This window comes from Calonectris borealis, chromosome Z, assembly GCF_964195595.1.
Source record: "Calonectris borealis chromosome Z, bCalBor7.hap1.2, whole genome shotgun sequence".
NCBI lineage: Eukaryota > Metazoa > Chordata > Aves > Procellariiformes > Procellariidae > Calonectris > Calonectris borealis.
Window position 1 is genome coordinate 71506072 of NC_134352.1, and position 15507 is coordinate 71521578.

General features: G+C 42.7%; 1 protein-coding gene across 1 annotated transcript in view; it reads left to right on the plus strand.

Moving 5' to 3' along the window:
- The window catches only part of C6 (complement C6), a 30760-nt gene extending 21766 nt beyond the window's left edge, over window positions 1-8994 (plus strand). Inside the window, exons 12-17 of the mRNA XM_075136530.1 lie at window positions 532-643; window positions 1058-1190; window positions 2194-2385; window positions 2925-3015; window positions 4398-4639; window positions 6577-8994. Of these exons, the coding sequence (XP_074992631.1) occupies window positions 532-643; window positions 1058-1190; window positions 2194-2385; window positions 2925-3015; window positions 4398-4639; window positions 6577-6758 (952 nt within the window). The 3' untranslated portion in view covers window positions 6759-8994. The remainder of the gene's footprint in view (window positions 1-531; window positions 644-1057; window positions 1191-2193; window positions 2386-2924; window positions 3016-4397; window positions 4640-6576) is intronic.
- The last annotated feature ends 6513 nt before the right edge of the window (window positions 8995-15507 follow it).

Below are 15507 nucleotides of genomic sequence, written 5' to 3' on the forward strand. Positions count from 1 at the left end.
GATTTTCATCATCCCTGCTGTAATGACTACAGAGGAAATTCTGGAGTGGATAGGAGAGGATTAAAAGCAATGGACTCCACAGTTCTTTGTTACTCATCTCAGTTAGACACCACAGTCCGTAAAGCTCCATGTTCACAGAGAACAGCCTCCTTTAACCATTGCCTGAGGGCAACAGGCGGGTTTTGACTACGCTATCTTAAACCCAGCCTAATCATGTGGACTCCTTCTGCTGTTCTTTGCCTCTTTTTCTTACTCTATAAAAACATTTAATGGTTATATTGATATAAATTTTAGCCCTGTATCTATCACTTTTTTAGTGCTCTCACAATCTCCCTCTATCAACACCTGCAACTTTTGATGTCCACCATCTTTTATTTAACAGAATAAAGTTTCTTCACCATTGCGGGGGGCAGGGGAGGAGGGGCAGGACATACTCGCAGCATTCCTGTCCAAAACTTCTGACATTCTGCCATTGTTATTTGGTGACCAATGCTTAAGATACATTCTTACCAGCAAATTTTTACTTTTCAGAGGTGCTCCTTGCATAAATGATGATGAAGCCAGGAGAGAAGAGGAAGTCTTGATTGGTGAACCTGAGTCTGGATGCTCCAGGCCAGACCCACCAGAAAATGGCTTTATCAGGGTAAGCACGAAAAATCAGTGATATAGAAGGAAAGTGTAGTAGTTGCAGAGATGGGAAATTTTACAGCTTCTTTGCTACATGTGCCTGATACCCAAGCTAGCTACTGTACTAATGAGCATGTTCTTGTGTATGTGGCATGCTGTGGGACTCTAGTCCACCAAAGTCCACCAGCAGCTGAAGCAAAGGCAAGGTAAAATCCATTTCAAACAGCGGTCCTTGAATCCTTGTTTTGTAACCATGACATCAGTTAGTGCAGCTGGACAAACATATCATTATATAGGTGAGTGGATGACTCATATTTCAGAGTAGGAAAAGCAAGCATTCATTACATCATACCATCAGGCTTTTATCATTGTTTCTTTTGACAATGTCCAGTCTCATTAACATAGATTTTTTTTTGTTTCTTTTTTGTAGAATGAAAAGAACCAGTATGCTGTGGGGGAAGAAGCTGAAGTTGCCTGTGTGAGTGGTCATGTTCTCAGTGGCTATCAATTCCTTCGATGTCTGCCAGATCAAACCTGGACGCAACAATCTGTTGAATGTCAACGTAAGAAAGAGAAAATTAATTTAGCCCAGCAACAAAACAGAAGTGGAAGAAAAAGACACAAAGTAGATTTTAATGCAGGTTTAACAAAAGAACCTGTAACGATATCTGAAAAATTAGCATTTTAAGAAGGTATTTCATGTAATCACACTACAGATGGCAAAAACCTACTGAGTCACTACATCATTCCTCTTTCAATTCAAAAGTGTTACTATTATGTGCTTTGTAAGGATATTGTAATATTCAATGCTTTAGAAAACCCTCAGATGGATGCCGTGAGGTCCTTCTCTTGTCTGTTTCTAAATATCTTTAACAGAAGGACTCATCTTTTGTTTCCAGACTTACATAGATATCTTTAAGTTGATGACAGTTATGCTGAAGAAAGCACTCTTAAAGGAATTTGTCTTTTTATATTAAATGGATGATGTGTCTCTAACCATTCCCACCCCCCCGCCCCCCGGATGCCTTGAAAATCCCCGCGATAAATCAATGTCTTGAAGTATTTATAGTCCAATTAAGGATTAAGGATCAGAATTGACCTGGGTTTGCTAACAGGAGGGATTCCAGTAGTTTTCTAGAACTCAGTGCGATTTCATTGACTTAGTGTTCATTTTATCAAAAAAATTTACCTGAATATACTTATGAGCTTTCTATTGCCATTCATTTTAATTGTTTTGTTAACAGCTTCATTTACAAAAGAAAAATTAAAATATGCTGTTAATGCCATTGTTATTATTTTTAAACTGTAAATAAAATTAAATTACTTACACTAGCATACATTAGAAACACATTGTAGTTATTTAGTTATTGATTGAAAAATATTTTTAAAGACTATGACAATGCACTGAAAATTTCTAGACTTAATTATGTTAAATATTTATCAGTTTTGAATGTCAGTCATTATTGAGTGTCTTTATGGCTCTTCAGCTGAAGCATTATGACTTGCTGTAAATATTCACACACCATAAAACCAACAAGAATTATACTTTTTTCTTGTTTATTACAGCCTCTGTATGCCTCAGGCCACCAACATCTGACAGTGTCACAATTTCCCCATTTAAGCAACAGTACAACATTGGTGAAACCATGAAGCTGAGCTGCCGGGCTGGGTTTATAGTCACTGGTCAGACACAGTATACCTGTGGGAAAGACCTGTCCTGGATACCTCCTATTCTGAGATCTATTACATGTGAAAAAGGTTAGTATGCCTGCAGATACTTTACTGTTTCTATACTACTGGTGTTAACAGCACAGTTTATTTTAGCTAGCTAGAACTAGGAGGCAGATGACTGGTTTTAAGACATATAGCAACTGTTCATTAATTTTGGTTTTACTTTGTGCCTACCACAGTGCCGCATAATTTCAGCCCCAGATTTCTGCATTAAGTTCAGAATTTTTGGGTGCAATATACTGTGCACTTCAATTATGAAATTGCGATACAGAAACTGTTTTCTTAAAAACAAACCAAACCAAACCCCAGCTGCATTAACAAGGCTTTATGAAAGCAAAGTAGGAGAATGCATTCTGTTGAAACTTCAGCTTCTCTTCTTGTACAGGATTTTCCAGTGATTTTTGTAAAGAATGATTTGTACTTGTGGAATCCCAACCACAGCAGCTTTTGAAGAAAGAAATGTGGGATAAACAGAAATAAATACATTTTAGGTTTTATGGGAGGAGTCTAAGACACTTCTGTTCACTTTGTTAGTAGTTACAATAACCCTCACTCTTTTGTTTCAGATGTGCAAACTAAAATTAGAGGTGTTTGCAATCCAGGACAAAAGCAGGTTGGATCTCAGTGTGTTTGTATGTCTCCAGAAGAAGATTGTGGGTAAGTTAAGTACTTTAGTTAGAAAAAGAAAAGTTGAAGTTTCTCCACTGATAGGCCAAGAGTCCATTGTGACACAAAACAGGAAGAGTAAAAGACAACAGCAATTCAGGGCTATTCTCTGTTCAGATATGAGCCAGCTATGCTTCTGTATCCAAATTACAGCCCCATTTATAGCCTATGAAATAAGTGAACAATGACATTAACCAAATGGCACACCATGGCACAACCTACTGATCTACATTACCATCTGCTACTGGAGATCCCAACTCTTCCTTTTCTTCTCTTTATTCTTCCAATTTCTGTATTTTCACTGTCATCACCTTGCTATAATAGGTCATACTCCTTGTGTTTGAGATTGACCTTTTTCAGATGAACATGCTGCAAAATACACTGTATGTTTCAGTCTCCAGAGCATATAAAAATATGTAAGACTTGGATTTACTCTCTCTTTACACAATATGACCTGCACAGACCATTGAGGCTTCAAGTGAATACAGCGGTATCCTAGAGGATTTTTAGTAAATGACTGACCAGGGTGGAGGTGTAGTGTGGGGCTGGAGATGGGAAAGATGAGCACAGATTGAATATGAGCTGGGCGGTTGTAGGGCTGAAATCAATACACATTCCACCACAGGACTCCTGTGTGACCACAGGCAAGTCCCTTGGGATGGGATTCATCTCATTCATGTCAGTACCCAAATAACTAGGTATCTTCTCTCTCAAGGGTCCTTGGGTAGAGAGAGAGCATGTTCAGAGGGTGATAGACATTGTCAGAAATACATAGGTCAAATCCTCTGAAAACTAGAGAGGTTTTGTTGACTAAAGGTGTAAGCTTAACTCAGGAACATAAACAAGGTGAGCTCTATTGCTCCCTCTCCTTGGGAAATGACTATGCTCCACAAAATGATGCTACTTGGAAATGCCTGCACTTGCTGAGAATGAATCCACTGAGGAACCAAGAGCAATACAGAAAGAAACTACAAGCAGCATGGCTGGGTTTGCCTGCCATTGGTCCCAAACTAACTGTGCCTCAGAGGCAGACTTGCACACACAGCTGCAGGGCTGCATTAACTCAGACAAGCCACCCCAGGGCCTGTGGAAATTTCACATGCCTTGTGGAGGTAATAGCACCTCCTGTTTTCTTGTGCAGGCACACGTCCTTCACCTCCCATCTGTTGGACAGAACCAAAGCTTCCTCATCTCACAGCACTATGCTGTATCAGGTCCAGGTCCTGCAGTAGCTGGGACAGCCTTAGGTCTTTAGACAGATATCCAACTTGGCCATGGCTTTGCTGTGTTTCATCTGATGCTGGTGGAGCATTTAGAAGCATAGACTTGTTCCACAGCCTGCTAAATTAATTTTTCTTTTTTCCTTGGGGCAGACATTACTCAGAAGACATCTGCGTGCTACATGCTGTTTCTGAACAGAACGTGACCAAGTCCAGCTGTCAGTATTCAGCTGAAATGTGCCTAGGAGAGCAGTCATTTCACTTCTTGCATGCTGGCCCTTGCCATGGCAATTCCAACCTCAACTGGGCTATTGAAAGGGCAAAACTCTCTACAAATAGCTTGAAGAAAGTGCCCTGTGGCTATGACACCTGTTATGACTGGGAGGAGTGTCCAGGTATGACTTCTGAATGGTGGGATTTATCCAGCCCTTTGGATCTAAAAATAAAATGTGCTGACTCCTTCACTGCTCCAAGAATGGGATTTACAGGCATTGTGGTCCATCTGAGCAATTTACGGTGAGAGGAGTGTGGAAGTGAGGTCAGTCCCGTGGCCCTGCTACCAAGTGATACACTTACATATGTGCCTTTTCCCTTAGGCACAAGTGGTGTAGCGTTGCCACTTCCCATTAGTAAGGCACAAAAGGAACTTGGAGATTAAGGGGACTGTTTCAGAAGAATTAACATTTGAATCTTTAATCACAAAAACATAGTCGGCAATGTTATTGCCCATTCCCTGTGAGGCTACTATAACCACTAGTTTGTACTTCAGGAGTTAATTTGGGCCGCACCCTCTATAGCATATAATTAAATTATGAAATTAAATCATGATACTACTTAAAAAGGAAGACTGGGATCAGCAGGCTTAATGGGATTTTAATGGTAAAATTTGCAAATACCCATATGTGAAAACTGTGTTTACTAAGAGTTTTAATGAACTAGCTAAGCTGGTGAAATCTCTAAGAGGATTATTTTACAAACATTGTTGTGCAACTTGGCTATTTACTGTGTAACTTGGTGATAAGAGCAATGAGTTTTTCTGTAAATGTGTGAGGTACTGGCTGGCTCCGTGCACATCAAGTGCTTGCCAGGAAAAGGCTGAGTGGCAGCCATGCTCATTCCTTCACTTGCTTCCACAGACAAATATGATCCTTATCACACCTTGCCTACTTACGATAAATAAAGCAATGGCAGTGTGCAGCAATCCTAAAAGCCTGTTTTGAAGATGCAAGCTTTCTGCAGCACAGGGTTTGAAGTAGGTGGCTGTAAATTTACTGCATGAAATGTTGTTCCTTGTGGGGCTGAAGCAGAGGGCACGACGTGTGCCCCTCGAGGGACATGCTGTGGTGGAGCCTCTAGGCACCTTGCGCTCCTGGGAAGGTGGTTATAATTTAGAAAAAATATTGGGCTTATTTATTCCAGAGCCTAGATCTGCTCCCACTGTGGAAGTGGCTTAAAGCTGGATCCTGTGCCAGCACCTCAGTGTTTTTGTCTCAAAAGCCTACAGAGGAGCCCTGTTCAGTGAGGAAAAACGAGAGAGAAATGAGAAAAATACATTAAATAAAATAAGTTTTCATTGTGGTGCTCAAGAGGTTTGAACTGGACTTTCCTTCTTACCATCTCCACAAAAGTCCTCTTTCTCATCGGTATGCACAAACATTTAGGAAATGGAAGTTTTGGGTTTCCTGAGAACGAGTAGTTGGCATCAACACAGAGGCAGAAGATACTGCAGTACCATGTGAAAGCAGCTAAACAGAGGAAAACGCACATTTTTCGTATGCTTTAAGAAAGGGAAGGCAGAAACTTCGTTACCTGCCTAGGGAATTTCTGGGGAAGAATATAAAGAGTCAGAACCTGATTAGATCAGAAATGGGTAATGAAATAACCGGCAGGACTGAGCTTTACCACAGGCCAGCAACAGGTAGCTTAGCATTCATAAAGGGAGCTTTAATGAAACAGAAGCTGACACAATATGGACCTTAAGACTCCATTTCACAGCAATATTGTGTGCAAGGATAATTGGGAACAGAAAGTCAACTTAATATCTTTTTGTTTAGAAGAAGGGTCAGGGAAAGCCAGTGGATAAAAATAGTTAGATACTTCCTTTCTGCTTCTGTATGGGCCACTGCTGCAAAAACTGATATATACTAACATGTATATATTTTGTCTCTATTCCTCATACCATCTAGTGTATGCACTATAGGCTTTTTGTAACTAATATATCACGAACCTCCAATAGTGTGTGTCCCTTTTAGACTTTGAAATGTTGTCAAACTGTAAAATATGTTTTTAGTCATGACATTTGCAGCTAAAATTCCAACACGTTCATTCCCAGAGACACAGACCCAGTGCTCCTGCCTGATGCCTTACCAGTGCCCCAAAGAAGAGAACCACCTTCACTGCATCCAAATGGAGTCAACAAGGAGGAGAAGGACAGTCAGCCATTGCACACTGGCAGCCATGAAGTGTGGTGGCATCAAACTGGAGGTGCTGGAGCAGGGGAGCTGCCTGGCGTAACCCATCAGCTCTCCTGGCAGCCACCACGATCATCTCACCGTGTGCAGGCTGAGCCATCCTGGGAAAAACTTGGCTGGTTATAAAAGGACAAGTAGATCAAAAACAAAGGATGAAAAAAAAAATAGAGCTCACTTAACAGGTTTTTGGGAAAAGGGTGGCAGTGGGCTTTTTTTGGCCTGAAAATGACCTGGGGTGTGGGGTATAGGCACTGCTCTCACTGCTGGTAACCCTGTGGATGTGCAGAGGGAGGGAGGGGAGTGGATGGAAAGAGAGAAAGAGGGTCTTCCCTGGTGCTGGATGAGACTTTTCCTTTCCTCAGCCATTTGTTGATTTGTCCCTGTGCTTGTAACTGCTGTGCACCCTGGTTGTCTCGCTGGCTGAGTACCTGCTGTATCATCCAGGCAGGCAGACCAGGCACTTCAGCATCATTGCACGTTCCCCCTGACACCTAACAGGGTCATGAAGGAGGCTACCTGTACAGGCACTCATGGTACAAATTCAGGGAGCAATACAAAATACTGAAAACCACAGATATGTAATGATGAGTGAAGTCTTCAAAACTATGCAATTTTTAATCAGAGTAACAGAAGGGAGGAAGTGTTTGCTTTCTGGCTTGGTTTGCTGGTTTCGAGCCTTAGACGCTGTTAGGAATTTTTATGATACGCCTCGAGGTGAATTAAACACACGCTTGTGCTTAAATATAAAAGAAAAATTTAATGAACAATGCATTGGGCAAAGTCCTACTGCAATACGCGGTTCTACATGGACTCTGCAAAGATGCGTCACGAGCAGATTCCTTATATACACTTGCACCAGCACCAGTCCTGAGAGCAGTTGCATGGGGCACCTCAGCCCGGCCGTGGGTCCATCCCCCAGTCCAGCTCTGCTGCCCAAAGGTGGCCCCTGAGCTTGGGCCCCTGAGCGCTCCCATTCCAGGATGGCTACAAGATAATGCTGAAGCTGTTTCTAATCTCATCACCACGGGAAACTTCACTCCTTTGCAAGGAGTTTCTTTGTCTGGCATTTCTGCCTCCAATCAGTTTAACCTCTTCTTGTAGTTGGGCCTTCTTGCCCTGTGTGCCAGATCATTCCTCAGTCACAAATCACCACTGTTGAGCAGTTACAACTGGAATTTCTCCTTCAACACTCAGAATTTTACAAAACTGAGGATTAGAAACCTGCCTTCCCACAAAGGGAAAGCTGAAAGTCACTTTTTTTCACCACCAGTCAGCAGAACAATGAAAATCAGGAAAAAAAAGCATGAAAAGTGTCCATTGGTGAATAACCTGCCCTATGTATAACAATCACACATCACCAGGGGCTGGGCAGAGTCACTTGGAAGCTGGGAGTGGGCTGGATGTGAAATCTTATTTTCCCTCCAAGGAGGTATCAGACCCCTATATTTGGGATGTTGCCAACCTCCCTAAATCAGCAGCTAGTCTCAACTGGATGGAGTTCAAGGAAAAGAATTAATCCTGCTGCTAAATACAATAAAGTATTATGTTTTCTTGCTTAAAATGTGTAGTAAAAATAATTATAAACAACTGAGATAGGTTTGCCTTTGTAGTTCTATAGCTTTTTCCTCAAACTGAAGTTATATACTAATATGCTGGTGATGGTCTAGGAGAGGGCTGCAAATTTGATTGTCTCCAGATTGTTTTTTAGTGCCCTTATTTCTTCTTGCTGGTTGCATTGTGAGGGAATAATCACTCAGAATGGCTGCGTATGCCTTCTGCACCCTCAACAAGCAACAAATATTTCTTGCTCCTGACCCTCTAACCTTAATACTAGCTTTTCATTACAGGACTCTGATTCCAGTGTGACTGTCTAGCAATGTTTCTGACAGGAGGAATTTTTTTCTCTGACACTTCTCACCATAATAAATTGCCAGATGAAGTTATTTCCTGGTAAACAGAAGGCAGCCAAGAGCTCCCTGGCTGCCCCCGTTTCTCCAGCACCTCTGGTCTCTCTCACCTGCTTGTGTGCTGTGGAAGCAGTTGCATTACAACTTGCATTGTTCTTTCTTGCTGATGGGGATAACTGCCGTATTTTCTGTCTTACAGTTAAGCATTATGGCACAAAATGGAGACATCATCTGCCACTCACTAATAAGGTGGTGATTCAGCCATAAACTGAATCCAGAGGAAATCTTCAGCTTGCTGAAATTAGTGGGAGTTTTGCTGTTTGCTTCAGTAGGGTCAGGACAAGGATTTTGAGTTTGCTGCTGTGCTCTGTCACAGGGGTCCCCAACCCTCACATCAAAGACTGCAGCTCTTTAATGTTTCCTGCAACATCTATTTTTTTCCTTGGATAAGCTCTCCTCTTCTACTGTGATAACTTATATTAGGCAATAATAGAGTTTTCTTGTTCACTGGTGGCAGGAAATGCTGTCTCTCCTTTGTCATTGTAAGCTCCAAGTAATGTTATCTGGCTTAATGGAACATTGGCTTGGGTCATAAATTATAATTGGGAAAGATGAAGCAAACCTGAACCGAGTGTCTCAGGGTAACCAGGGTCATAGAGACCTTACTGATTCTCAAAGGACAGCTTTCTCGGTAATGCAGCTTCTCTACTGCACAGAAAAATCCCATCTATTTGTTCTTAATGTCAGAGAGGAGGCATTATCCAAAATGAATATAATGAGCCTTTCCACTGACGCAAAGTTCCATACAACATCTCAGCATATCTAATTTTTCACTAGCACAAGAGTATGCGAAGTGTATGTAGAATACACTTACCGCAGTGAGACAGCTGAGGCACGATTCAATGGCTGGACAATTAGCAGCTGCTGTTGTGGGCTTCTGTATAAATAGTTATTGCAATTGTAACGTAGAATGCAAAATTTGACCAAATATAGAAGAGAACTGAATATATATATATAGTGTCTGTTATAATGTTTATCCTTATGCAAGCTTAGAAAGGGGTAATCCAGAGTTTGCTTCAAGGGTTTGAAGATAAGGCAGATGTATAGGTTTAAATATCAACTGTCAAACTTTTGCCAATGAGCCACTGCTTAGTTATAGCAATTACTGTCTCCCATTACAGCTATGAGAGAAAACATCTTGTATTAAATGTTTCAGTCCTGATGTCTGTATTTCAGGTGCTATGTGAGCAGTAAACATCTCTTAATTTAAGAATTTGGTGCAAAATATGACTGTGACTATTAAATGTAAAGTTGCTAGATGCAGGGAGCACAGTAGCAGATGGGTACCAGAGCTTTTGCTAGTGCCACTTTCCCAGTAAGTGATAAACCAGAGGTGATCTCGGGCAGTTTTTTCCCACTGGGTTCCTGCAGAGCTCACTGCTGTCCAACGCACCCCGGGGCTTGCACTCCGGGGAGTGCAGGGATGCATCTCCAGCAGCAGCATAATTTGTGGCGTTCATGATAGCTCCAGCTCAACGTATTCCGTTTATGTATTTAGAAGAAGAGGTCCATCACATTTCTCCTCACCCAGAAATCCCTGAGCCGTAGGCTTTGGCTAGTTGTTTCAGAAAAGGGAGGCTTCAGCTGTATCTGTTGAGAACTGACTCAACTCTGCTGGTGGAGCGTTATGGGGTAAAGATGCTACAAATAACATTGTTTATAAGTTAAAACTTAACTAGATTTAATAAACCCTCTGCTCAGTGATGTCAATTTTACTGTAAGGGGTCTTTCAACTGGCTCCCAAGGCTCTGTGTGTTCGTGTATGGGTATTTGTGAAGATTTCTGACACGGAGGGATTTGGATAAGCTGATCTTCCTTCCTTGGTTACTGGGAGTGAGATGCCCCTAAAGGTGTATGTCTGCATCCAAGCTAATCATCTTTGGCTGTCCTTTTAATCAGTGGAGGAGAAAAACCGTCCCTTAGAGGACAGGATTTCTGTCTTCCTAGGTAGACATCTAAAAACAGGCTGGGTGAGTCATGCCCTAAAGGTGCCTGTCTTCTTCTGTTGACTGTGAAGGGAGTTGGGGGGTGACTAGGCCAAAGACAAATTTTTATGCTAAAGATGTCTAAAATTGAATTAAATTAATCCTACCTTTTCTATTTTTAAAAATGAAAAAATATATATATACACACATTAAAAAAAAAACCAAACAAACTCCTAACATTTAATTTCCAGCACTGGATTATTTGTTTTCCAGATCAGCACTATTTATATTGGGAATTTTCGGGAATAATTGGCTCCATCCACAAAGGACCAAAGCTGTTGTGGGGCTCGGCACTGTGACAACTCGAGGTTAGAGACTGGCTCCCAAAACGGTGCTGAGCACCAAATGAGGTGCCTGTGCTTCCTTCCCATCGCACGCTCTGTGAACCAGAAACTGTCGAGCGTTATTCATGTGCGGGTGGAAGAGACGAGCGTGTCTGTATGAGACACAGGCAGCCACCGGCAAACAGGCAACGGGATGATTTTAGTACATTGTGCCCTGCTCGTTACTCAGTGGGGTTTGGGGCCCAATTGTTCCAGGACCTGCAATAACCAACCCCAGAGCAGAAGGGACTTGATTTTAACATGTTGCTTTTTGATGAAGCCTGGTTGCCTTGGTTTTTTTTAATTATCCCTCCCTAGAGCCCCCTTACATCCTAAGCTGAGAGTCAAGGGGTCTTCAGCCTGACACAAATGAGCTTTATGGAAGACAAGAAATTATTGTAGAGACATATGCTAAAATTTCTGTTTTGTTTTTGAAAGCTCTTAACTTCCATTACTTGCAGGGTAGCAGAGCCTTTCATCCAGCATCACCCCTAGGTGACAATGTCATTTACCTAGAGCACATAAGGTATCTCAAGCGTCAGGGCCTGAGGGCACCAGCCACACTTATGGCCCCGACCAGCTTCCCGTGGGCCTCCCCCACCCTGCCCACGGCCCAGGACCCTGTTTCAGGCCCCGAGGCCATCAAACCCTGCCCTGCCTGGACATGGACCTCATTGATTGGGATCCCTGCTCATGGGCCAATGTCCCAGCCTGGCCTTGGCCTGTCCCCAACCCCAGGGGGGTGCCCAGGGCTGGGGCTGCCCGGCTCCCTGGGTGTGGGGTGGGACAGGCCTGGGCTGCCAGGCGCTGCCTGCCACCTGGGGTCCCCAGGGAGCCCCCGGCCCCTCCAGCACCCTGACAGGAAGGTAAAGAAGCGCACGTTTAGCTGGAAGTCATAAACGTGTCAGCAAGTGCAAACGTCTAATGATATTTTCTTTATTGGGCACAAAACCCAGTTACCAGGGACTTTCTCCCTCTACTGCTCTCTGCTGTTGAGATCTTGCTAAAATAATAAAACCAGTCTTCCTCTTTTATTAGATCCTGCTGCGAGCACCGTGTAAATAGCGCAGCTGATAGGAGAGCCTTAGTTTTCCCATGGTGATATCTTACTTTTCAGACAAATCAACTACAAATGCTATCACACACGAATGATTGCGGGTAACTGGGCACCAACTGGGAATTTCAGGCCCCTGATGAACAAGTAGGTCTTGTCAAACGCTGTCTCAGAGACTTCAGGCCCTGGTCAATGAGACCCATGTGTTAAAACCCACTCAAGGAGAAAATAAAGCTGATTATCTGCTATTTCCTCAGCTCACTGGCTGTTTACTTGTCTCTCAGGAAGGCTTTCTGACACGGCACTGCAAAGCAGCAGATCCGTAGCTTCAGATTGCCTGTCCAGAGAGAGAGCTGCAATTAATAGCAGAGCACAAATTAGAAGATCTGTTGCTGGAAATCAGCTCAGCTAGAGAAAATTGAAATTTACAGCAGAATAAACCATAACTGCTGGAAACCACTTGATTTTTTTTTTCCTAATTTCCACAATTAATGTTTATGGTGCTGTGATGGTGTACTCCCCCCCTGCCCCAACCTGACCTGTATCTCCCTAACCCTGCTCAAGCAATAACCACCAGTGGTCGTCCTAATGGATGCGTCTGGTCGTGATGGCTGCATCCAGCTCAAAGTGGAGACAGATAACAACGCAATAGCCAAGGGCTAATTTGAGCAATGCATCCACATAACCACAGTGCTGGTCAATGTCTGACTCAAGTCAAATTTGGAAGAAACTAAAACCTGTGGTCGGTATGCAAATATGACTATGAGTCATATCTAAGGGCTGCAACAGGAGCATGGACAAAGAACCACGACACACACCGGTCAGGCTGCTGGATTCAACAACTGTGCATTAGATTTCAAGAGGCAGAAGTGAACTGGCCTTTTATGAAGTTTGGGGACTAAAGATTTTTTCTGCTTCGTTTTAAGTTTTCTCTTTTGATAGTGACAGCTCTGGAGTCATCTGCGTCCTTGTCAAAGTTGCAGAATAGAGAGAATGAAGCCATATTACCAGTATTTGGTTGAAAATGCCTAGATGACCAGTAATCGTTCTTTCTGTGTCCTGGTCCCTGTAATTGTGACATTGACATGAATTGGGCTATTGAAAAGATGAAGTCTTCAGTGAGCATTGGAAGGAAACAGCCCTGCAGGTATGACACCTGCTACCACTGGGAAATGCATTAGGTATAACTTTCAAATGCCTTGATTTAGGTCTCAAATTTCCCAAGCTAAATTTGCTGGTCAGTCCTTGGATTCACAAAAGTCCTGTGACTGCGAGTTACAAATCTTTGTACTGCATGTAATGACTTGCTGATTTCATTTGCAGAAAGGTAGAGATGAGTCTGGCAAGTAAGGACTTCTCTTATGAAACCATTCCGGGAGTTACTATTTTTAATAGTGATCATCCAAGAAATAAAAGTGATGTAGCAAATAAATAGCACTTTAGAGTTGGACCTTAGCAATGGGCTAATTTTCCAGAATTATTTCAGAACTGTTACTTTATAAAGCAGTTGCACTTAAGATTTCATTGCTCATATAAGTTCAGGATATCTTGTGAGTGGAGCGTTTTTAGTCCTGGGTCCCCAGAAGCAACAGAGTGGGGTCACAGTAACACTGAGCCGTTTCTGTCCTCTGTCGAGCAGGCTGGTTGTGATTGTGCTGCTTAAATGAAAGACGACCAGCTCATGGACTTCAGGAAAGGGCATATGATTATCTTTCCTGTTTAATTATTTAACGTGGTTTTGGTCTGTGCTAGTTAGTCCTCCCCCAAAGAGCATTTGGACCCAATTCAACCACTCACATGGGCCAAGGCCTGTTTCCAGCAAGACAACTGTTTTTGTGGCAGGGGGTTAGCCGGCAGGCTGTGAACTGAGCTATACTCCTTTGCCTCTGGGACTGTAAAATGAGGCCTGTCCAGTTTTATTTACTGTTATAAGCACTGGTTATTTGCTCTTTCCCAGGAATTCCTAGACTTGATTTACTTCATTCACATGCCCGTATCTGTTTTGAAACTCTCTAGCATGCACTAGGGACAGACAACAGTCCAAAGGGTCACCGTTCAAGGCCAGAGAAACGTTCCATTTTTTGAAGTATAAATGAAACTTGACAGGACTGTTTCAGTCATCTGGGATCTCTAAATGGGGCTGGGAAATTTCAAGAAACTAAGATCTTTTTTCAGTATTGGCCGAAACCTCAAGCAATACTCTATACATTTCTTCAAGCTCTCTTAAGTTAAACCTGCATAGGACAATATCTGATGGTATCAGATGATTATGATAATCATCTCATATCCTTGGTTTAGTTTGCTAGGGAATAATTTCTTAATAAATACATGTGAAATCCTGGGTTATTTTGTTAGCATCTGTGAATAGATGGTTGTTTTCTCTATGAAATTCCTCTGAGAGTTAGTGTCAACATTTGTTGTGCAACGCTTTTATTTACTGTGCAACAGGGTGAGAACATCAGTGGGTTTTCCTGTAAATGTGAAATTTTTCTTGGCTGACACAATATGCAGAGCCCTGCCAAGAAAAAGCTGTGTAGCAGCTGCATTCCTTCCTGGCTTGATGGGCGCTTGGGTGTGTGTGCAGGTATGTGTCTGGAGAAAGTGAAAATGCTTTAGCACTGGCCAGCACCACCACATGCTCTCATCACTGATACAGCAATGGATGCAGAAGTCCCCACAAGCTAGCTTGTGTCTGTGACCGTGCACGACAGAGACTTCACCAAAGACTTAATCATTCTTGCCCCTGTAGGTACAAACTCAGTGTCAGGACTTTGGCTCACTTTTTAGCTTTATGATATGTCTTCTTTTTCTAAAATGAACAAGACTTGTAAATACTGAGGAGCATCTTGATTGCAGCAGCAAAACAGCACGAGCAGTCAGTCCTTGCCGGATGCAGTTGTGTCTGGCACTACCCCGGCTCTGTATTTGTGCCACCTCTTCTCAGCCTAAAAGCTGGCTAAGGTCTCAAAGCACTGCCCTGAGCTCAAGTTAATGCATCCTGATCTCCCCAGGGCTTATTAGCTCAGCCACTGTATTACCCTAGTGCAGCTACATGGTCCCCAGATCAGACTATCTTGTGTCTAGACAGCTTAAAGAGCAAGGAGAGTAGATATGCATAGCCTAAGGCCATCTCTGGGACTTATGGGGATTTGGCCTCCTTGGAAAGGCATTTTATTGGTAAGCTTCCATAAAATCTGGTAGAGGAAACAATGCAGAGAGAAAAAAAGAATAAAACTCCAACTATTCTGTAGGTAATGCCCCAAATTTTCCCACTGAGAGTCACAATACCTCTCCCTCTTGCTTCAGCCAGTATTCCAAGGATTAGAAGCAGTCTGGTTGCATCTTGGTGGGAGCTTCATGCAGAAAGACAATGTCCAGCACTTGTGTGCAGGGAACAATGGTATGCACTGAAACAAAGATGGCAATCCTGTTTTCAGGGAGATATCAGCATGTACATATCCTG